The sequence below is a fragment of the Scyliorhinus canicula genome, chromosome 10 (assembly GCF_902713615.1).
Source record: "Scyliorhinus canicula chromosome 10, sScyCan1.1, whole genome shotgun sequence".
Classification (NCBI taxonomy): Eukaryota; Metazoa; Chordata; class Chondrichthyes; order Carcharhiniformes; family Scyliorhinidae; genus Scyliorhinus; species Scyliorhinus canicula.
In genome coordinates, this window is record NC_052155.1 from 25253747 (window position 1) to 25278022 (window position 24276).

General features: G+C 45.3%; 1 protein-coding gene across 5 annotated transcripts in view; it reads right to left on the reverse strand.

The window, feature by feature from the left end:
* arhgap28 (Rho GTPase activating protein 28) overlaps positions 1–24276 on the reverse strand; it is a 221860-nt gene that overhangs the window by 9470 nt on the left and 188114 nt on the right. For all 5 annotated transcript variants that reach the window (XM_038808723.1, XM_038808724.1, XM_038808727.1 and 2 more), the window contains 6 exons: positions 16670–16829; positions 13615–13697; positions 11300–11497; positions 7514–7744; positions 4727–4851; positions 898–962 (listed from right to left, as the gene is read on the reverse strand). In XM_038808723.1, the coding sequence (XP_038664651.1) occupies positions 898–962; positions 4727–4851; positions 7514–7744; positions 11300–11497; positions 13615–13697; positions 16670–16829 (862 nt within the window). The remainder of the gene's footprint in view (positions 1–897; positions 963–4726; positions 4852–7513; positions 7745–11299; positions 11498–13614; positions 13698–16669; positions 16830–24276) is intronic.

Consider the following 24276-nt stretch of genomic DNA (forward strand, 5'->3'; position numbering starts at 1 on the left):
ACACGGGGAGAACGTGCAGACTCCGCACAGACAGTGATCTAAGCCAGGAATCGGACCTGGGGCCCTGGCTCTGTGAAGCCACAGTGCTAGCCACTGTGCTACCATGCTGCCCTTGGGTCCCCGATCCACCCGACAGGAATCGCACCATGCCTCCCATCGGAGACCACACTTAAGACAGTTTTTGGCACAATGTACGTACAGTCAGTCAAATGGACAAAACAAACCGCTCTGTAAAATAAAGCAAATTAGCACGGGCAAGAAAAATGTAATGTATATAAGTAACAACTGTTTATAATATGAGAAAAGCCAATAAAAAGATTTTCCAAAAAAACGACAGTTTTTTGGGGCGAATCCCGCCCTACTAAGGGGCTTTTCACAGTAACTTGTGACAATAAGTGATTATTATTATTATTACTACTACTTTTGCTGCCTAGCCTGGGAACGGTGGCTAGAATTCTCCATCCATTCACGCCCGGCAGGATTCTCCCATCCCGCTACAATGGAGTTTTGGCTGAGTGCCAAATTCTCCGTTCTCACTGGCAGCAATGTCGGGCCCAACTCGGGTCGGAGAATCCTGGCCAAGCTAATGTTTGCACCAACCACCGCAGCACAGATCACATTTAGGGCCCATTGCTTTGTGAGGCAGAGAACTGCAGCATTTAAATACTGAACCAAAAGGGATGTTACTAATCTGTTGATGCTTCACAAAACAGAAGTTAATTTTGCAAGAGCAGCGGGGCAGAAAACCATTTGTTGCTTTAATGTGGAGCGCAGGGCTTCACGGCAGAAATGACATTGCTACCAATTGAATCAAGAAATCAAACATCGATTCTTCAACAATTTGCCCTCCTCCCATCCTTCTCACACAACAGAGACTGTAAAACAAAAATCACCCACCTATATTTCCACCAATTTCAAACAAGCGATGGCTCTGTCCTTTAAGGGGAACTGCAGAACTCGTACTGTGAAGATTTAATAAAAAGCAAAGATTGATTTAGAATTTGTTACGAGGCATGAACGAGCGGGTAGCTAACTAACTGTTCATTCTGGCCGCTGTGCATTTGAAACATCCGCCTGACGTAAGGTTTGCTGCAGAGATCACGTCATGGAAACACGAAACCATAAAATTTACAGTGCATGGAAACATGAAACCATCACCTTTCTAACTTACATTAGCACAGTGGGCCAAACAGCTGGCTTGTAATGCATAACCAGGCCAGCAGCCCGGGTTCAATTCCCGTGCCAGCCTCCCCGAACAGGCGCCGGAATGTGGCGACTAGGGGCTTTTCACAGTAACGTCATTGAAGCCTACTTGTGACAATAAGCAATTATTATTATTATTATTAAAAGATTTGTGTAATGTTAAGGATGGGAAGGAAGAACATGAGAATATATTCTGGAATATTAAGGGATGCACTTTATGTCTCAAACTATTAGCTGGAGAGAATACAATATAGACATGTGAACTTGGTTAGAGCATATTTGGAGCACTGTTGAACATTTGTGGTTCCCGTAATATAAAAGATATATAGAGACACTGTAGAAGGTGCAAAAACAATCTGCTAGGAACAGTACCATGATCGAGATGTACAAGATTATGAGGGGCATGGACAGGATGGATAGGGAACAGCTGTTCCCCTTAGTTGAAGGGTCGCTTACGAGGGGACACACGTTCAAGGTGAAGGGCAGGGGGTTTGGAGGAGAGGGGGGATTTGAGGAAAAACCTTTCTACCTAAAGGGTAGTGACGGTCTGGAACGCAGGCTGGGAGGCGGTAGATGGGGATGTCTCACATCCTTTAAAAGGTACCTGGATGAGCACTTGGCACGTCATAACATTCGAGGCTATGGGCCAAGTGTTGGAAAATGGGATTAGGATTGGCAGATCAGATGCCTTTCATGTGATGGGCCGAAGGTCACTGTCCGTGTGGAGTTTGCATATTCTCCCCATGTCTGCGTGGGTCTCACCCCCACGACCCAAAGACGTGCAGAGAAGGTGGATTGGCCACACTAAATTTCCACTTAATTGGAAAAAAAGGATTGGGTGCTCTAAAATCTTTTTTAAGAAGAAAAAAAACAACCGCTTCTATGAACATGTAATAGAATATCCTAAGGATTTTAAAATCAAGGCATTGCTTAGAGCCAGTGAATCCATTTATGGCAGGTCTTCCATGGATAGGAGCTGGTGCGGGTTAGGCCATTGGCAGCAGAGAAATCTGAAAAAGAGCACAGCACAGGCACGATGTGCTGAATAATCTCCTTCAGTGCTGCAATTTTTAAATGAGAAGCTCTCCTGTGGCCCTGCTCAGAATGCATCTCAACCAGCATTGCTAAAGGGATCAGTGTTTCAGACTGTAAGTCAAAATGAATTCATTTGCTATGAAGCACTCTGCCGTGGCCATTATCCTCCTACACAGATGTTTCCTACAAAATCTGTCATCTGGTCCAGATTTCACTTCCAGGATGCTATTTGCAACACTCAGCATTTCCCTCCTGAAGCAAAAAATGTACAGATGAGCTACAACTACAGACAAAGACATTTCAGTCATCATTCATGCCATTAAGTCAGTACAGTGCAGAAGGAGGCCTTTCGGCCCATACATCTTCATTCACCTGAGGAAGGAGCAGTGCTCCGGAAGCTAGTGTTTGAAACAAATCTGTTGGGCTTTAACCTGGTGTTGTACGACTTCTTGCTGTGCTCACCCCAGTCCAACGCCGGCATCTCCACATCATTCCTTGTGCAAGAAAGGATCAGACAGCCACTGCTGCCTGCCGCGGCATTCCTTTAATGTTATAATTTTGAATTCCTTAACCCCCATTTTTTTTCGATCTGGGGAATTTTCCATTCCTCTCCTTTAGTTCTCCTATCCCAAAGACCCTCAGTTTTGCTGAGGTACTATGAGCTCCGGCAATAGGGCGGCATGGTAGCACAGTGGTCAGCACTGTTGCTTCACAGCACCAGGGTCCTGGATTCAATTCCCGGCTTGGGTTACTGTCTGTGCGTAGTCTGCACGTTCTCCTCTGTGTCTGCGTGGGTTTCCTCTGGGTGCTCCGGTTTCCTCCCACAAGTACCAAAAGACGTGCTTGTTTGGTGAATTGGACATTCTGAATTCTCCCTCTGTGTACCCGAACAGGAGCCGGAACTTTCTTCATTGAGTATTAATGCAAGCCTACTTGTGACACTAATAAAGGTTATTATTATTAATCGTCTGCCATCTTGCCTATGTGGTCACGCTTCATGTGGATACTTAACCATCGCTAGCTAGCGGGAATCGTGAGATGGGAATCGGTAGCGGAAACTCTGCGGAATTCTCCCGTCGCTAATCCCAGCCCCCAATGCTAATCGCCATGTCCCTGTTCCTGCTTCCAGTGAGATCAGCTAATGCAGTGCAGACCGTGCTGAACAGAGCTTAGCTCCACAGCACTAGATTCTCTGGAATCGGAGGAACCAGTATAAGAATGAGCTAATCAGTATAGAATTGCTTATTGGATTTCTTTGTGACTATCTTATCATTTTGCTCTTCTCCGGAAAAAGTAAAGCAAGAGGGACAGTTTCTTCCTTGGGAAACAGGCGAGTGTTTGAGACACCCAAGTGCTTAGCACCAATAAAATACTTTGGCCTGAATTTTCAAAAAAGATTGAAAGCATCTCTGTCATGATCACAGAAATGGCTACGGAGGACCGAATCCACAAGTCCCACTCCTGAACATGGCACCTTTCAGTTTCGGGGTGGGTGGGTACTCTGGGTGGGTTCTGACATGCACATCCGTGGTCCCTGGAGGCAGCTACACATATTAAAGTGCAGCTCTCAGGCTGATCTGATATCTGAGGGTGGCGTGCCCAAAGTATGGCTTGTGCTCTTTAGACCTGGCAGAAGGTCTAAAGTTGCTGGAATTCTGTGGAGAGTTAAGGTACTTTTTGAAGCGGTAAGGCACCCTTTTGGATATGGTTCCAGGAAACCATTGGGAGAGGCAAGGTGCCCTTTGGGAGAGGCCGCATGCCTTTTTGGTTTGTTGAAAGTAGACATGAACATGCATAAAAAGTGCTTGAACACATTTGAACTGTCAAAATGAGCTGTTACAGCATTTGAAACTCCTGCCCGTTAAAGATATGAATAAGACTGCCAGCAGTGTTAAAGAAAAAAATCAGTTCTTGCTATTTCACTCTTTTTGTTGATATAAACCAGAGGTTATCCTTGCAGGATGAATGCTACATGACTGATTTCACAACCTTTCATTGCCACAGTGGAGTGACAGCTCCAAGTGGTTGCAAACTCTTTGAAGTGAGACTTAAGAATTCCACTGCCTGTTTTTGTGAGAGAGTAAAGGAAGTTAAACATAGTAAAAGGCTTTTTAATCAATGAGACTGTTTTTTAAAAAATATTGAATTTCTCAGCAAGCACTTAAGAACTTTATTTTATCTTATCTCAGCATGGACCTTGTGGCCCTCCCAGTGAGAGTTGATATGGTAGGTGGAAAGGTAAAGGGTATGGGTGGGTGGGGGGGACATTGGTTGGCACTAAGCTGACATAGGAGGCATAATAGGTCATGTGTGGGTGGGAGGGGGGATTTACTGTCTGTCGCTGAGCTGTGTGTGGAATTCTGCAGCATCACACAAAGTGGAAAAGAGTTTCACCCAGTTACTAAGAATCTCCAAAACGCCATCAACATTAATACTGATTTACCCTCCCATCCCCACCCCACCTCCAAACCCCCCCCCATGAACTCACCTGTTTTCACAGTGAAACCGAGCAAGAATATCTATGGCTTTTGTCTCCTCATCAAGCTGAATGGCCATCGAAACCTTTGATAGTTGGGTGGCGTAGACCCGGATAACTCCCTCTGGTATGTCCGACTGTGAAGTAAAAGAAAATCTTTTAAAATTTCATACAAATATCACTTCGTGCTTCTACCTATTCCTTTCTTTAAACCAACAGCATTCTCTCAAGATGTTGTACGCTGGTTCTATTTACTTAACCGCAGTGCAAAATGGATTCAAAGCTGAGAGGCAGAATATAAAAGAAAAGTCATTAAACAACGGGCGGGATTCTCTCAGCCCAGGGCTGGAGAATCGCCAGGACGGGCACGAATCGCGCCACGCCGCCCCGACGCCAATCTCCGATTCTCCAGAGAGTGGAGAATCAACGCCATTGGCGCACCCACCCCCCCCGGCAATTCTGCGCCCAGGATAGGTCGAGCGGCCACGCAAAAAAAGTCGAGTCCCGTTGCCGCCGTTCACACCTGCTCTTACTCGGCAGGACCTCGGCGTGCATGCATCCAGGGGTGGCCTGGTTGGGTGGGGGGGGGGGGGGGGGGGGGGAGACCCGGAGGGGGCCTCCGTGGTGGCTTGGCCTGCGATCGGTGCTACCGATCGGCGGGCCGGCCTCTCTTGTTCCGCGCCGGCCCCTTTAGCCCTGCGCCATGTTGCGTCAGGGCCAGCACGGAGGAAGCAGCCACTGTGCATGCGCGCATTGGCGTCGGTCTCACTGCGCATGCGCAGACCCGCGGTGTCCATCTGGCGCCGGGGATCGGCAGCTGGAGTGGCGTGGGTCACTCCAGTGCCGTGCTGGTCCCCTGTAGGGGTCAGAATCGCTGCTCCTGAAGCCATGTTGACGCCGTCGAGAAACGCGACGGTGATTACGACTGCGTCAACACTTAGCCTCAGGATGTGAGAATCCCACCCAATATCTTTATAAATTACAGCTGGAATTCTCCGGTCGTTGTCGATTCACGTTTCCTGCTGGCAACCAATATCCACCAGCGGATTTTGTGGTGACTTGCGCGCTACAATCCCAATGATGAGCAGCAGGAAGCTAGAATCCCTCCGCCAGCAAACGGCGGGGTGCTGGGCAACATGTGGCTGGGGGAACTGGAGAATCTCGCCCCACATCTAGAGCATGGTGGGCAATTCTGGGCACCGCACGCACATAAGGAAAGACAACAGATCCTCAGAAAGAGTACAGGGGATGGTACCGTGGTGAAGAACTTCAATTATGAGGAGAAGTTGTGAAAGTTAAGATTGTCGGCATTGGAACTGAAGAGTTTAAGAGGTGATCTAATGGAAGTTGTCGAGGGCAACAGGTTTTGATAGAACAGATAGAGAAAAAACTATTCCCTCTGGCAAATGGGTCAATAACCACAGATCATAGATTTAAAACCATTGGCGAAATATCTAGAATGGCCACAACTGATCTTTCAACGAGCTAGCATGGGTGCAATGGGCAGAATGGCTTCCACCTCTTCTGTAAGTGTCTATAGTCTCGAAAGGGGAAATGTATTTAATCAACTTGCTGGAGTTTTTTTTTGAGGTAACGGAGAGGATCGATGAGGGTAATGATGTTGATGGTGTGCATGGACTTTCGGAAGGCATTCGATACAGTGCCACACAACAGACTTCTGAGAAAAGTTATAGTTCATGGAATAAAAGGGACAGTAGCAATCTGGATAGAAAATTAGCTGAGTAATGGGAAGCAGATATTTACAGTCAATGGATATTTTTCGGGCTGGAGGAAGATTTCTGGTGGTATTTGCAATGATGTTAGTGTGCAGGGGGCAATCTCAAAGTTTTGAAATGACACGGAACCTAGAAATATTGTAAACTGAGAAGAGGATAGTGTCAAATTTCAAAAGGACACAGACGAGTTGGGGGAGTGGGCTGATAGGTGGCAGATGATGTTCAATGCGAGAAATGTGAGGTGATGCATTTTAGTAGGAAAAACATGGAGAGACAATATAAAGTAGGGACTAAATTTCTAAGGGTGTTCAGGAGCAGAGGTACCTGGTTGTATGTGTGCACAGATCGTTGAAGGTGGCAGGACAGGTGGAGGACAGACAGCAGTTAATAAAGCAGATAGTATTCTTGGCTTTATTAATGGGGCACAGAATACAAGAGCAAGGAGGTTATGCTGATCTTATACAAGACCTCGGCTGGAATATTGTGTATAGTTCTGGGTGCCACAGTTAAGGAAGGATGTGAACTCACTGGACAGAATGCCATCGGGGATGAGAAACTTCAGTTATGAGGGTAGTTTGGAGAGATTGGGACTGTTCTCCTTGGAGAGAAGGCAGCTGAGAAAAGATTTGATAGACATGGTCAAGGCCATGAGGGGGCTGGACCGAGAGAAAGGGAGAAACTTTTCCTGCTCGGAAAAGGATGAAGATCGCGAGGGACACAGATTTAACGTGATTTACAAAAATAGGAAATGCGATGTGAGAAAACCTTTTTCACAAGTGGTTCGGGTCTGGGATGCACGTTCTGATAGCGTGGTGGAGGCAGGTTCAATCAAAGCATTCAAGAGGGCATTAGATAGTTACTCGAGTAGAAATAATGTGCAGGGGTAGGGGGAAAAAGGCAGGGGAATGGCACCAAGCCATGGTGTTCGTTTGGAGAGCTGGTGCGGATTCGATGGGCCAAATGGCCTCCTTCTGTATCATAACAATTCTGTGCTTTTCTGCGATGGTTCTATGATATAAGAAAAAGGAAACTTGGCGAGTTAATGATAAGGTAAGGAGCGTACCTTTAAGCTGTGCCCTAAGGTGGTAGAACACGAGTTCACACCTGGGAGCTCCCACAAGGCGGGCTCCTGGTTTCGGTTGCGTCCTCGTGGGGAGGAACCCAGCGGGGGAGAGCCGTTTCCCCTGAAGGCAGGAGAGAAGAAAAACGGAGTCGTCAGCCACGTCACTCTTGTCCGTCTTCTGTTCTCACTTTCGTTCATCTTGCGCACCTGGGCAATCATGAAGGATGGAATCTGTGAAAGAGGGGAGAAAAGCAATAGCTGTTACTGTTGTAAAATCTGTGGTCCAGATTTTCCTGTCAAAATGGCGGTGAAGCCAGTGACGCTTCAAATACGCATTTGTAGCAACTTCAATTGAGGGAAAGGCGTGAGGTTAACCCCAGATAGCCAAACGGTACTGTCAAGAGGAACGCTGCACCACTGTAATCTTCATAAACATGACATCTCTCTGTCCGCTTCACCAGTGAAATGCATTGAATGGTGTGAATTTGCTCTATTTGAACACTGGACAAAACTAAACTAATCACAAAAAGTTATATCTTGTCTATTCCAGTATGCAGCCTTTCCACATTGTGATCTGCTAATAACTGCCAATCTTTGTTGCAATGGAAGTTAATTATTACTAAAGAGTGGAGTCTCACCCCCTTCAGGTTTTGCGGAGATTTTGAAAATGTAAAATGTAACATTTTTTTCAACAAAAATGTTTCTGTTCTTATCTCTCTTAACCCAATCTTTCTTTCTCTCCATTTCTCTTTTATTTTCCTGTCTCGACCATGAATAATCTCCCTTCCTTTTCAGTTCTTCCGCTGCTCGTTTCACAATCCGTCGGTCTGTTTGATGAAGGACATACATTGTTGCTCGCCCCAGTTCACCCAGGTCCCAGGTGCCTAGTTTCCCTCACTGCGACATTATGAGCCTGTGCTTCCAAAGACGTGTAAGTTAGGTGGATTGGCAATGCTAAAATTGCCACTTAGTGTCCAAAGATGTGCAGGTTAGGTGGGGTTACAGGGATAGAGCGGGGTAGTGGACCTAGGTGGGGTGCTCTTTCAGAGGGTCAGTGCAGATTTGATGGGCTGAATGGCCTTCTTCAGCACTGTAGGGATTCCAGCAACCTGCCACATAAGATGTAAAGGCCTGAATACGCAAAGTCTAACTAATGGCAGAACCCGAGCGCAGCAGATTTGGGCCTGACTCGGAAAGGACATATGTATATCTGCACGAAAGCAGCACAAATAGCAAATGATCACCTGTGGCTGCTGCTCAAGTTTATTCTTGAGGTGAGCAGAGGAGAGTCCTTTAAAGCTGATAACGACCTCGCTGACTGCATGATGATCCAGATTTTTATTTATTTAATTACGATTTTAAAAATATATAAATTTAGAGTTCCCAATTTTTTTCCAATTAAGGGGCAATTTAGCGTGCCCAATCCACCTACCCTGCACATCTTTGGGTTGTGGGGGGTTGAGCCCCATGCAGACATGGGGAGAATGTGCAAATTCCACATGGACAGTGACCAGAGGCCGGGATGGAACCCGGGTCCTCAGCGCCGTGAGGCAGTAGTGCTAACCACTGCGCACTGTGCCGCCTAAACACAGATTTTTATAATTGTAATGCAAATGATACCATCGCATAATGGACTTTACTTTAAGCTTTATGTAAGCTTGTCCAGTGATATCCTTCATTACCAAACTCATCAGAGCAATTGTTATTAACGCGGTTCCATAATTCTCCCCATGTCAAGTCAGCCTTTAAATGCCATCACTGAGTGAGATTACAGAATCGGTGCCAGACTAGCCATGCTTTGGTTTTGTCCATGACCTCTAACTCTCCACTCACTTCATTTAATGTTGACAGAGGAGGCCTTCATCTCCTGTCGCTGACACGGAGGGGAGAGGAACATGGCCAGGGTTTTCTGGGACTGTGACGAGCCCTACCACAGGTAGGGCCGGAAGATCCAGGCCCATGTTTGAATCCATTGGCCTGGATTGCCACCAAGTTGTATCCAATGTATCATTTTAAATTCTTAAGAAGCTTTTAAGTGGTTGACGCTGGAGGTTGTTTCTTCTCTCATTGGGCTACTTAGGACTGAGATGTGAAGAAGTCTCCTCACTCAAAGGGTTGTGAACCTTCTCTACCCCAGAGCTTGTGGATGCTCAGACATGGAGTATGTTTCAAAACAAAAGGGATAGATGTAGCTAAACTGGTGGAAGGTCAGCCATGATCCAACTGAGTGACCAGAACAAGACTGATGGGCCGAATTGCCTATGACTGCTCCCTATTTTGTACGATCTTATGTTCACTCAATCCACGAGTAAAAAATGCTCACTCGAAATTTTAAGAATCTGCCCAGTTCCATACTGCAGCTCAGGACACTTTATTCACTTTAGACGGTTGCCAACTCTCCAGAACTGTCCGGGATTCTCCAGCAATTAAAGATTAATCTCCAGGACACTCCGCTGAGCAACACAGAAAATAAAACCACTGGGGCCTTCAAAGGTTTCGGGTTGCTTTGTTTTTCATTTTCCTTGGGCATTTTTACTCAATTATTCATTGAACGACATTGTTCTATGCCATTCAGCAAGTGAATGGACTCTTCATTAACCAATTGGATGATACTTCACTGTATATCAAACGGCATTTATTCCCAGGTCCCAATGTTTTTTTTACAGCCAAAGGAAATCGTTGCGAAAAATGTAATTGTATCAGGGCCCATTTAGTGGTGTTCTTTGTTCTTTATTTCAGGATGGTTGGCATAGTGCTCACAAAGACCACAAAATGGCATGAACTTAAACAAAGCTATTAATTTATTAACACTACTAACTTGGATTCAACACATACTCCGAAAGAATACACAATTGTCTAAACTACATTCACCTACAGTTAATCTCTCTACCAGTTTAAACTATGATCTGCTCTCACTTACACTATCTGTACTCCTGACTTTCTCGAGCTAACTCCTGCACACACTCTCCCACAAGGCTTAGCATCACTTCCTTATATAGTTGTAACTGTAGCTCCCTCTAGTGGCTACTCTCGACACTTCATTAACCCTTGCAGGGGCTGGTTTAGCTCACTGGGCTAAATCGCTGGCTTTTAAAGTAGGTCAAGCAGCACGGTTCGATTCCCGTACCAGCCTCCCCGGACAGGCGCCGGAATGTGGCGACTAGGGACTTTTCACAGTAACTTCATTGAAGCCTACTCGTGACAATAAGCGATTTTCATTTCATTTCAGTTCTGGCAGTTATGATAATTTCATAGAATTTACAGTGCAGAATGAGGCCATTTGGCCCATCGAGTCTGCACCGGCCTTTGGAAGGGGCACCCTATGCCTCCACCCTATCCCTGTAACCCAGTAACCCCACCTAACCTTTTTTTTTGTTTTTGGACACCAAGAGCAATTTATCATGGCCAATCCACCCAACCTGCTCATGTCTGGATTGTGGGAGGAAACCGGAGCACCCGGAGGAAACCCACGCAGACACGGGGAGAACATGCAGACTCCGCACAGACAGTGACCCAAGCCGGGAATCGAAACTTGGACCCTGGAGCTGTGAAGCAACTGTGCTAACCATTATGCTATCACACCCCTGTGAATTTTCTCCCAGTTTGCTCGCAGCAGTGGCATGAAAATTAATCCTTTCATTCCCGGAGATTCCGAGGGCTGTCGTGGATGGACATTCAGAAGCCGGCTACCCGATTGCTTGTTCTCATTTGAATTCCTGGCCTACAGGGGGATGGCAGAAAAGGAATTAGCAGTGTAGTGTGCTGAGACGGCGCAGGCTCACTCACAGTCCACAGGATGTCCTGGTATTTGATGAGCAGTTGGACGATGTTGGCAGCTTTAGTGGCTGCCTCGGCCTCTTGGTGGTTTCCACTCCTCCCTTTGCACATGAAGAGGTTCGGTGCGACGATCATGGAGACATTCCACAGGCTCATTCTGTTCTTGGCCTCATTTGCTACGACTTTGCCGAGATATTCCAAGAATGCCTGGAGTGGGAGGAGGGGACAACAAAGGAAGAAAAGATTCAATTCCTTCCTTCTACCTTCCTTCCACTTTTTACTTTATACAGAGAATATTGCATTTGCATTCCACACTTACCCATATTTTCAGAAGATTAGGCATCCTAACATTGGGCACCGTAATGCACCATCTGTTTACAAACAATATGCAGGAAGTGTATTTTGTACAATATACTATTTTTGCAAGAAATCAACCTATAAACTCTGAGTAAGGGATTTTGAACCAATTCGGTGAATTAACTATGGATTAGCAAATTAATTTTAATCAGCATCTCCTTTGACTTACTAATATCAAATGTGCTTTTCAATCCAGCTAGTTGTTCAGACCTTAAATTTTCCGGAGTTATGAAGTTAGGGTTACTCCTTTTGCCATTCCAAATGCATCAATACAATTATGTCCGAGAATTGTAGAGGTTCGCAATACAGGAGGTGGCCACTCAGCCCATCAAGACTGTGCAGCTCTGAGAGTGATCTAATTAGTCCCACTCCCCTGCTCTTTCCCCACAGCAGGGGCAGGATTCTCTGATCCTGAGGCTAAGTGTTGACGCCGTCAGAAACGCCGTTGCGTTTCTCGATGGCGTCAACACAGCCTCAGGATCAGCAATTCTGGTCCCTACAGGGGGCCAGCATGGCACTGGAGCGATCCACGGCGCTCCAGCTGCTCACCCTGGCGTGAACTGGGCGCCACGGGGTCCGCACATGCGCAGTGGGGCCGGCGCCAACCCGCGCATGCGCAGTGGCTCACTTCTCCGCGCCGGCCCCGACGCAACATGGCGCAGGGCTACAGGGGCCAGCGCAGAAGAAAGGAGACTCCCAGCCCAAGAGGCCGGCCCGCTGATCGGTGGGACCCAATCGGGGCCAGGCCATATCGGACCCCCTCCCCCCTCACAGGCCGCCCCCGGACCCTTCCACGCTAAGGTCCCGCCGGCTGAGAGCAGGTGTTAATGGCGCCAGCAGGACTCGGGTTTTTTAACAACGGCCGCTTGGCCCATTCCAGGCCGTAAATCAGCAGGGGGGGCCCCATAGAATGGCCCCCGACCGGCGCCGCGCCAACCATGCCGGCGTCAATGGTGTCGATTCTCCGGCGTCAGGGCGGCATGGCACGATTCGCGCTGGTCACGGAGATTCTCCGGCCCGGCCCTGGGCTGAGAGAATCCCGCCCCAGATGTTTCACAAAGTGACCGAAACCAAAGAGGATCATCAAACTCCTGGGCAGCGCAGGATTTGTGTGAGGGTGAAGGAGCTGTAAATTGGGATTGCTGCTTTCGGTGTGTAGTGAACGATACTTTATATAACCACAAATCCTTTCATTTGTTGTCAGTCACCAGTTTTATCTGCCCGGGTCTTTCACTTCACACAAATCAGTTACAATATCAACACAACGTTTACTATCAGGGGGGCAACCCAGGAGTCCTTTTTGGTGAATCATTAGTAAAAGTGGAAAAGAGAATGAACTTTTCTCTGGCAATGGAAAATTGTTATCAACAAAGTTAATATGGAAGTGTAAGCATCTCAAGGACATCTGACAGAGTTGAAACAAGTTATTCTAATTTCATCAGTATCAAATTTCATATAAATGTAACATCATAGAATCCCAAGAATCCCTGCAGTGCAGAAGGAGGCCCATAGTCAATGCCCAGCAGCACTGCCAGGGTGCCAGGGGAGGGCCTGGTATCATCCTGCCCTGTCCCCCACCACCCAGGGGTCTCCAATGGTCTGCGAGACTCCGCACCCCCTCCCCTCCCGAGGTGCTGTTATTGTTGGTCCACATTTGTGTGGACAGGTACTGAGCGGTGGACTGGCGAGATTTAGCAGATGTGGCCATTGTGTCAAAGCAAGGTGAATTCCAGTGAAATTACCCAGCTGCAGTGGTGAGATTTGACCTTTTGTTGATCACCAGCTCAGGCCTTGACCTTACTGGGGGCCAGTAACACCACCATGATGCTACTGTACCATATATTTAACCTTGCGTGTAACTGAACATACTTAGAATATTTTACAATAGGCCTGATGTACTCTGCTGTTCATTATACAGGTTGAAATTCAGGCAGACCCCAATTCTATCACATTGCAGCCATACATACCTTGATAGTGTCTCTGTTGGGGTCAGGGAGTAACATCATGATCAGGTGTAGGGCCTGTAACTGCAGTTTGGTCGGTGAGATATCTGAAACCACAACAAAGATAGTTATTAAGATGCAAAATCTCATTTTCTGTACAAACAGAAAGGGCAGCGTTAGCTTGCGGATGAAACATTAAACAGAGCTCCCAACTGCCTCTCATGTGAATAAAAAAAATCCAATGTCACTATTTTGAAGAAGAACAGCAAGGTTCTCCCTGTTTCCATGGCCAGTATTTACACCTCGGCCAATAACTAAAAGCAGATTATTATCACATTCCTGTTTGTGGGAGGTTTCGGAACCAATTGTCGCTACTGTGTTGCCAACATTATAGCAGTGACTACAGTTCAAAATGTGAAATGTAAAAGTACGACTGGCTGTAAAATGCTCCAGGACATCCTGAGGTTATGAAAGGTGCTGTATACAAACAAAGATTTTTTCCTCTTATTCTGGCAACAGAAGATTTATGGACAGTGTCAACCAATGTTGAGTCAGGCACTGCTGCCCAATAACCTTGTACCTTTAAATGAGGGGTTCCAGTGTAGCATTTATATATCTGAATGCACTTTTAAATGTGAGCGTCTAGTGTAGCATTTATAGCATTTATATATCAGAATGGATTTTTAAATGCAAGCATCTAGTGTAACATTTATACGTATATATACATATCTATAATATATATATAATATATATATGAAGGCATTTTTAAAATATGTGGTAGCATTTGTAAAAATTCCTTTCCCTAATTGCCCTTCAGAAGGTGGTGGTGAGCTGCCTTCCTGAACCGCTGCAGTCCATGTGGCATAGGTACACCTATTCGGGAGGGAGCTCCAAGAAACCATTTGCCGATCACTTCCTGACTATAAGGAAAATAAAGACTTATATTTCTGCCTTTCATGACCCCAAGAGCAATCGATAGCAAGTGAAGTACTTTGGAATGCCGTCACTAGAAATGTAGGAAATGTGACAACCAATTTATACATAGCAAGCTCCCACAAACAGCAGTGAAGGGAATGACCAGAAAATCTATATTTGTGCTGTTGATTGAAGAATAAATATTGGCCAAGACACTCAGGATAACTGCCCTGCTCTTCTCTACAATAGTGCCACGGGATTTCCTATGGCCATCTACCAGGGCAGCTGGAGTCTTTACTCCCTGGAGTGGGACAATCTTCTGACTCAGAGATGGCTTCTGCTAGCGGAGCCATAACGGAAAAATTAACGTATGTGTTTGGCTGGAATTTTGTCAGATGGAGCACCAGGTGACAGCACAGCCTGGCCTGAGAAGGGGTGACAAGAACATAGCAATGGCCCCAATGATAAAGGCAAAGTGACAGCACTTGCTGCTGACCTCAAATTACACTGCACATGAAGATCTCATGATCTGTGTGGCCTGCATTTCCCCTTTCCTGTTATTTTGAATCTGGTGTCAAGTCAAGGGGATTTCCAGCTGTCCCGCACCAGTAATGGCATCAGTTGGGCTGAACAGCCAATCACATTGAAGCAGCCTCACAAACTGCAAACTAGAAAATGGCTTTTAAATACATTTCATATAAATAAATAATTGAGATATGCGTTACTCTCTTTATATTTTCAAAGGATTTGGGCATCATTGGCCAGGCCAGCAGGTGTTGCCCATCCTTGACCGCCCTTGAATGGATTGGCTTACTGGGCCATTGTAGAGAGCTGGTAAGAGTCACCCACAATGCTGTGGGCCTGGATCCACATGTAGGTCAGACCAGGTAAGGCAGCAGAATTCCTTCCCTACAGGACATTAATGGAGCAAATTGTTTTAAAGCAAGAATCTATCATAGTTTTATAGTCTCAATTACGGAGACTAACTTTCTAGATCCAGATTTATTAATTGAATATAAATTCCACCGGCTGCTATGGTGGGATAGGAACCCCTGTCCCCAGAGCATTAGCCTCGACTTCCAGATTACAGCCCAGTGACATCACCACTATACCACCTCCTCCCACATACACGTGCGTTTACGAATAGAACACAGCGCTGATTTGGGGGGGGGGGGGAATATATTAGTTTTATTAGTTCCAAACAGTTCAATAGTTTCAAAACTCCTCCCTACATGTCTCTTAACTTGATATATCTACAGGACGCTACAGAGGATGACCCCAAAGCTAAATGTATATTCACTAAAGGTCGCCTTGCAGAAGCAAGATAAAAATATTTTCTGCCCATGATTAAATTAAACCCGAATGAAATTTTATTAAAATTAAAATGTGGCATCTTATCATTAATGTAAAATGAGATTTTCAGGGCTAGTGAGGCTGTTTTATAGTAATGATGAGAATAGTAGCCTTTTAAAGATCCGGATATACATTATTCTGCAAGATGCAGACCATTCAAGGATCTTTACAGTGGATGCAATAGTGATAAAGCGCATGTTTTTGGCAGGTCAATGATTTTTAATGGATTTCATTCTTTGGAGGTTTCAACAGGGCACACAGCAACTTTCGGTTTTCCACACGTGATTGGTTTTCGAAGAGTAATGACAACAGAATGTTGACAATTTCACCAAAATTACAACTGCAAAGTTCAGGCCATTATACCTCCAGCCAGCAGACACGGGAGAAACACTCAAAGCAACATTGAGCAACGTTGGGGAACTCCGAGACGCAGGCTATGGGCGGGACTTTCCAGCCACACCCCGGTGCCGCCGACAAAGACACTCCTCCGTGGGCTCCCCAGTGGCAGAGGGTGAAAACTATGGGAAACCCCGTTGACAGCAGCTGGAAGATCCTGTTGCCAGCCAATGGCAGGCCACCGCCGAGGGAGGGGGGGGGGGGGGGGGGGGGGGCCTGCACTATGTCTTCTCTCAACATTAGAAATGTGGACAAACTCCGGGACAGGGAGGGGGACAGGTGGGCTGCAGAAGAATACTTGTGTGTGAACACTGCTACAAGAACACATACTCAGACAGAAAAAAATATAAAAGACAGCGGGGTGTCAACAGGCATTAAAAGCAAAAAATATATTTAAGTTAAAACAAAGTCCTACTTTGCACAGCTACAAATGCTGGAAGGTACTCCACTGTGAGTAAAGGATAGGGAAGTTCTCGGATGAAGGTCTTCAACAGGCACGCCACATCATTGTGATGGATTTGGTCCCAGTCAAAGGTGTCGTTGTAAAATTTTGCCTCCAACTCTTGTCGATAATTCTGAAAATGGAAATTACATAAATTAGAATCCAATTCAGATCTTGTGGCTCAAATAGAACACAACGCTGATTTTGGGGGGAATATATTAGTTATATTAGTTTCAAACAGTTCAATAGTTTCAAAACTCCTCCCTACAATTCTCTTAACTTGATATTGGACGCTACAGAGGATGACCCCAAAGTTAAACATGTATTCACTAAAGGTCGCCTAGCAGAAGCAAGTTAAAAATATTTTCTGCCCACGATTAAATTAAACCAGAATGGAGTTCGGTCCTCACAGAATCATTACAGTGCAGAAAGAGGCCATGCAGCCCAACGTGCCTGCACCAGCTCTCTGAATGAACATTTCCAGGTGCCACTCCCCTGCCTTCTCCCCCTGCACATCGTCCGATTCCTTTTTGAATGCCTCAGTTGAACACTCCAGGCACTGTAATCCAGACACTAACCAATCGCTGTCTGAAGAGATTTTTTTCTCATATTGCTTTGTTTCTTTAACCAGTTACCTTACATCTGTGTTCTATGGTTCTCTATCCTTCTGCCACTTCCGTCCTGGGCCTGCTACAATATTCCAGTGACTCTCAGCAGCATCTTGAGGAACAGCAAGCTTCCACACTCAACATTGAAGTCAACAACTTCAGACTGTGAAATCTGTCCCTAATTTTGGTTCTGTTTTGTTTGCCACGTGCTGGTTTTAATATTGTTTTTTTAATTTGGAGGAGATTAAAAGTTCAATTCCTGATGTAGTAAGAACTCATGTGGAAGAGCAGAGGGTTAAAACTGCAAGATTAGCAGCAGAAATGGCAGATGATTATGAATTAGATCATAAATCAAAGCTTGGTTTCTGACATCAGTTTCAGCCTGAGAGGGATAGAAACTGGGGACATGAGAAATACTCAAGTGGTAAAGGTAAAGGTGATCTGATGGGAGATAATAAGGAGAGTGTACCTAAGATTAAAAAATAAATCCAGGAGGGTGGGAAAGGAATGAAAAGTTTCAAATGTTTTCACTGTAATAAACTAGGCCATGTAAAGTCACAGTGTTGGTGGTTGAAGAAAAGCATTGGGAAGGCTGATGTGGTAAAACAGGATAAGACAGTGGGGTTTGTTAAAGTGGTAATAGAAAGCCCAAGTGAAGCGAAGGAGATGCAAAAGATTGTTTGGCCTGATCAAGAGGTGATTGATAAGAAGGTGCCAGAACACTTTAAAGAATTTACTTGTGTAGGTAAAGATTACTCATGTGTATCAGGAGGAGCAGGTAAAGAAGTCACAATTTTAAGAGATATGGGAGCTAGTCAATCTTTAATGGTAAGAGATGAGGAGTTATGTAGTCTGGGAAGAATATTGCTAGAAAAGGTATGTTGAATTCAGGGTGAGAGGAGTCGTGTTCAATTTTATAAGGTAAGGTTGGAAAGTCCAGTGAAGATTGGTGAAGTGGTAGCAGGAGTAATAGAGAAAATATCTTGTCCAGGAATACAGTTTATCTTGGGCAATGACATAGCTGGATCGCAGGTGGGAGTGATGCCTACTGTGGTTAATAAACCAGTGGAAAATCAGACAACTGAAGTGTTGAAGGACGAATATCCTGGGATTGCGTAGTAACAAGATTGCAAAGTCACAGGTTAAGACAAGAGGAGAAATCAAAGTGTTAAGATGAAGTTGAAGTGCAATTATCAGAAACAATTTTTGATCAGATGGTTGAAAAAGAACAGGTGGCAGATGAGGCAGATATTTTTAGTTCAGGAAAATTGGCGGAGTTACAACAAAAAGATATAGAAATAAAACGGATGCATCTGAAAGCATACATGGAAGAGGAATCTGAGTGTATACCAGAGTGTTATTACCATAAAAGTGATGTCTTGATGAGAAAATGGAGACCCTTACATATCCAGGCGGATGAAAAGTGGGCAGAAGTTCACCAAGTAGTATTGCCGGTAGGGTATAGAAAGAAGGTGTTGCGAGTTGCACATGAGATACCAGTGGGAGGTCATTTGGGAATAAGGAAAACTCAAGCTAAAACACAAAAACAGTTTTATTGGCCTGGACTACATAAAGATGTAGTTAAATTTTGTCAATCATGTCACACATGTCAAGTGATAGGGAAACCTCAAGCAGTGATAAAACCAGCGTCCTTGACAAAACATGGCAAAACTTGGTTCCAACTCCATCTACAAGTTTGCTGACGATACGACCATAGTGGGCCGGATCTCGAATAACGACGAGTCTGAATACAGGAGGGAGATAGAGAACCTAGCAGAGTGGTGTAACAACAACAATCTCTCCCTCAATGCCAGCAAAACTAAAGAGCTGGTCATCGACTTCAGGAAGCAAAGTACTGTACACACCCCTGTCAGCATCAACGGAGCCGAGGTAGAGATGGTGAGCAGTTTCAAATTCCTAGGGGTGCACATCACCAAAAATCTATCCTGGTCCACTCACGTCGACGCTATCACCAAGAAAGCACAACAGTGCCTATACTTCCTCAGGAAACTAAGGAAATTCGGCATGTCCACATTAACCCTTACCAACTTTTACAGATGCACTATAGAGAGCATCCTATCGGGCTGCATCACAGCCTGGTATGGCAACTGCTCGGCCCAGGACCGCAAGGAACTTCAGAGAGTCGTGAATACCGCCCAGTCCATCACATGAACCTGCCTCCCATCCATTGATTCCATCTACACCTCCCGCTGTCGGGGGAAAGCAGGCAGCATAATCAAGGATCCCTCCCACCCGGCTTACTCACTTTTCCAACTTCTTCCATCGGGCAGGAGATTCAGAAGTCTGAGAACACACTCGAACAGACTCAAAAACAGCTTCTTCCCCACTGTCACCAGACTCCTAAATGACCCTCTTATGGACTGACCTCATTAACACTACACCCATGTATGCTTCATCCGATGCCAATGCTTATGTAGTTACATTGTATATATTGTGTTGCCCTATTATGTATTCTCATGTATCTTCTTGTATTTTCTTGAATTCTGTTTAATTCCCTTTTCTTCCCATGTACTGAATGATCTGTTGAGCTGCTTGCAGAAAAATACTTTTCACTGTACCTCGGTACACGTGACAATAAACAAATCCAATCCAATACAATCCAATCCTTAATACCCATTCCAGCATTTGAGGAACCTTTTACAAGGGTCCTAATTGATTGCGTAGGACCGCTTCCTAAAATGAAAAGTGGGAATCAATATCTTTGGACTATAATGGATGTGTCTACTAGGTTTCCAGAGGCCATTCCTGTACATAATATTACAGCTAAAAGGATTGTGGAGACATTACTTAAATTCTTTACTAGATATGGACTACCCACAGAAATACAATCGGATCAAGGATTGAATTTTACTTCAAGGTTATTCAAAGAAGTCACCATCCAGAATCGCAGGGAGCGTTAGAAACGTGGCATCAGACATTAAAGGCAATGTTAAGGGCTTATTGTCAAGATTATCCAGAGGATTGTGATAAAGGAATTCCATTTGTACTGGCAATTAAGGATGCACCTAATGAGTCAACCAAATTTGGTCCTTTTGAACTAATTTTTGGTCATGAGGTAAGAGGACCACTTAAATTGATTAAGGAAAAATTGGTGAGTGAGAAATCGGAAATTACATTATTGGATTGCGTGTCAAATTTTATGGAACAATTAAATAGAGCAGGTGAATTGGCTAGACAACATTTGAAAGTTGCACAAAATGTGATGAAACGGGTTGCGGACAAGAAATCCAAAGTTCGTAGTTTTGCCAGTGGAGGCAAAGTTTTAGTATTGTTACCCGTGGTACTTGAACCATTAAAAGCAAGGTTTTGTGGACCTTATCAGATTGAAAGGAAATTAAGTGAGGTGAATTATGTGGTAAAAACACCAGATAGAAGGAAGACTCACCGAGTGTGTCATGTGAATATGCTTAAAAGGTACTTTGAAAGGGAAGGAGAGAAAAAGGAGGTTTTAATGATTCTAACACAAAATGACAAACCAAAAAACCAAATCCAGATGACTGTGAATTTGTCATACCTCAAATTAAATTGGAAAGTGTGGATGTTCTTAAAAATTGGGATAAATTCTTGCGTTACCTTCCAGAGGAAAAGCGAACTGACCTGAAAGAGTTATTGATATCACATGGGCAAGTTTGTGGAGATAAATTGGGAAGTACGAAAATGGCTATACATGATGTAGATGTGGGAAAGGCTGTTGCAATCAAACAACATCCATATAGACTTACCCCTTTAAAATTGGCACAGGTTAACAAAGAGATTGAGAGTATGCTTAAAAATGGCATAATTCAAGTGGGTTGCAGCCAATGGAGCTCACCCATAGTGATGGTACCTAAACTAGACGGTACCCAATGGTTGTGTGTGGACTATAGAAAGGTTAATGCAGTTACAAGGGACAGTATATAGGTCAGAAATACGGAGGGGGAAGAAGGACGGAACTTTGAGGGACGCCAAAGGTAACAATACAGGAGTGGGAAACAGCATTGCAAATGATTCTCTGGAATGTGGACTTTGAGGGAGGAGGTCAACTATGATCTTATTGGATGACATAGCAATCTCAAAGGGCCGAATGGTCTTCTCCTTCTCCTGTTTCCGATGTCCAGGGTCGAGGTGCTGAGGGGTGCTCCAGAAATTGGGAAGGTGGTGGCTAATGGAACAGCTGTTACTGGTGCCAGACGCAGGGATTATTTTGAAGGTGAAATAAAAACAATCTGAGTGCATGATTGAATTTGGTGTGCCTGACTGAACTCATGGTCAAACACTGGTGCCGAGGTTACATAATGGCAGCAGATTTTGAAGGATAAGGGCACTAAGGCAGCAAATACCTGGCTCGCAACACCTCATGTGATCCAATGCAATCTTGGAAGACATTGCAAAGTGAATCCTGCCCACAATGGGCAGGATCAGTTTTTGGCAAATCTGCATGTTAGAGGAAGGCAGCAAGTCTCACTCTAATGTGCAGATTCCCGGGGAACCTGAAACTTTGGGATTCAATCCCTTTGCCTTGAGGACCCCGAGCGAGCGTCGTTTGGTACTGGTCCCCACAAACGGGGACCAGACCGAGCGGCACCCATTAGGGTCTCCAAGAGGATTGGAAGCCCCCTGCTGCATTCTCTTTTGGCAGTGTGGTGCCCTGGCACTGCTAGTGCCACCTGGGCACCCTGGCAGTGCCACCTGGGTGCCAGCCTGGCACTGCCAAGGTGCCCAAGTGGTGCTGGCAGGGGCACTGCCAGGGTGCCAGGTTGGCACTGCCAAGGAGCCAAGATGGAATTTTATGCACGCACGCTCGATTGTCTGGTGTTGCCCGGTGATGGTGGTGCCAGGGTCACCTTCGCATGGGGACCGTTGCAGGCTTGGGGGGGGAGGTCAGGGATTTTTTTTGTGGGCCTCGTAGATCAGGATGCCATTTAAAAATGATGTTTCCGAACCCTCACTATAACAGAGTTCTGGTGAGCGCGCACCCCATTATAAAAAATTGGGCTGTGTGGCCTTGCCTGTGAGTTTCCTTATTTAGACCTGTCATGTGAGAGTACCTTTAAGAAATGGGTGTTTATAAATGGGTGTGTATATGAAAATGAAATGAAATATATAAATATCTGTAGTAAGAGAACCTTTAAGAAATGGGTATTTACTACTGCAGTGATGTCAGAGAGTGGGTGAAGTTGGGCTACCTGTCAGCGTTTTACTTTCGTTTTAGGCTGTTTGCTGCAGCGTATGTTTTAGTTTTGTTTTGAGTGTTGGAGCTGAAGCCAGACAGGGCAGGTGTACAGTTGATCTCTCTGCCATGAAAAGACTATCTCTTGATCATTTGGTGAATTCAGAATTATAAATATGTTTTCAGTAGTGAATATAAACCTGATGTGCTTCTGTTAAAAGCTGTTTCTTCTGACTTCTGGATGTTGTTTGGGAAGTTATTAAGCATTACTTAGTGTTGTATTCTTTGGGGTTTGTATTTGAATTAATAGTTGCTAAGATGTTCACTGTATGTTTTAAAAAGGGTAACTTGAGTTCATAGAATAAACATTGTTTTGCTTTAAAAATTACTTTTTCATTTCTGCTGTATAATACCTGTAGAGTGGGCCGTGTGCTCCCCATACCACAATCTATTAAAGGTTGTGGGTGAGGTGAACTCCATGATACACTTTGGGCTTCTCTAAACCCTGGCCCATAACAGAGCCCTTAGTCAAAGTGAGTCGCATTAAATAGTCATGAACAGCACTGTGAGTGCCGGGAAACATGCAGCTAAACGTGCTCGCTCGGGGACTTTGTTCCATTTTGGAAAGATCGCAGCCTAGAGATATTCCGACCCCGCTGTGGCGGGATCCGCCAGGAGGATGCGGCAGGATCCGCCAGGAGGATGCGGCAGGCCAGCCAAAAGTCCACTGACCTTCGGCAGGACCAGATGATCCCAGCAGTGGGTGGGACCAGAAAATCCTACCCTCGTGGTGTGAAGCACAAATCATCTTCATCATTTAAACACTGTACATGTGACAGTCAAGTGTTAACTAAAACAGGGGCAGCACGGTGGCGCAGTGAGTAGCACTGCTGCCTCACGGCACCGAGGTCTCAGGTTTGATCCCGGCTCTGGGTCACTGTCCGTGTGGAGTTTTCACATTCTCCCCCTGTTTGCCTGGGTTTCGTCCCCACAACCCAAAGATGTACAGGGTAGGTGGAGTGGCCACGCTAAATTACCCCCAATTGGAAAAAATGAATCTAAATTTTAAAAAAAGACTGTTAACTAAAACAGGACTGCATATTTAATATAATAAAAATAAACCAGAGCACCAGGAGGAAACCCACGCAGACACGGGGGGGGAACATGCAGACTCCGCACAGACAGACCCAAGCCGAGAATCGAACCTGGGACCCTGGAACTGTGAAGCAACTGTGCTAACCACTGTGATGCCTTTATGCGGTACACTGGCTGATGTATTGTTTCTCAAATACAGTCAATAATCATGGGGCAGGATTTTTCGCCCCTCTTCCCAACACCCTGCCGTGTGTTTTGCGGTGGTACAGGTGGCCTGTCATTGGCCAGCGGCAGGATCTTCCAGTTTCTCCGTTGCCAAAAGCCTTTCCGGTTCGAAACCTTTGGTGCCAGGAAACCTGCAGCAGGGGATCGGCATCGGCGGGACTGGAAGATCCTGTTGGCGGGAACGACAGGAAACTTTTGACCACGATATCGTGTTCGGCAAACGGATTTTATAAATTTGGAACTTCCCAGGTTGCACTTTGGCACCAAAGGAAGAAACCTTGACGATCCTGGAGTGCATATTGGAAAACTGACTGCCCATGATTTTTCAGGAACAAAGGTTCGGCCTCCCTGGTGTGAAGCCAAAAGATTTAGGCCGTCAAGTTCATTGTTTCAAAAACTTGTGTCTTTATTTAACAGATTTGATATTGCCCCTTCTCCTTTCGAGCCCTGTCCTGGTCTATGCTAGACCCACTCCCAGCCAC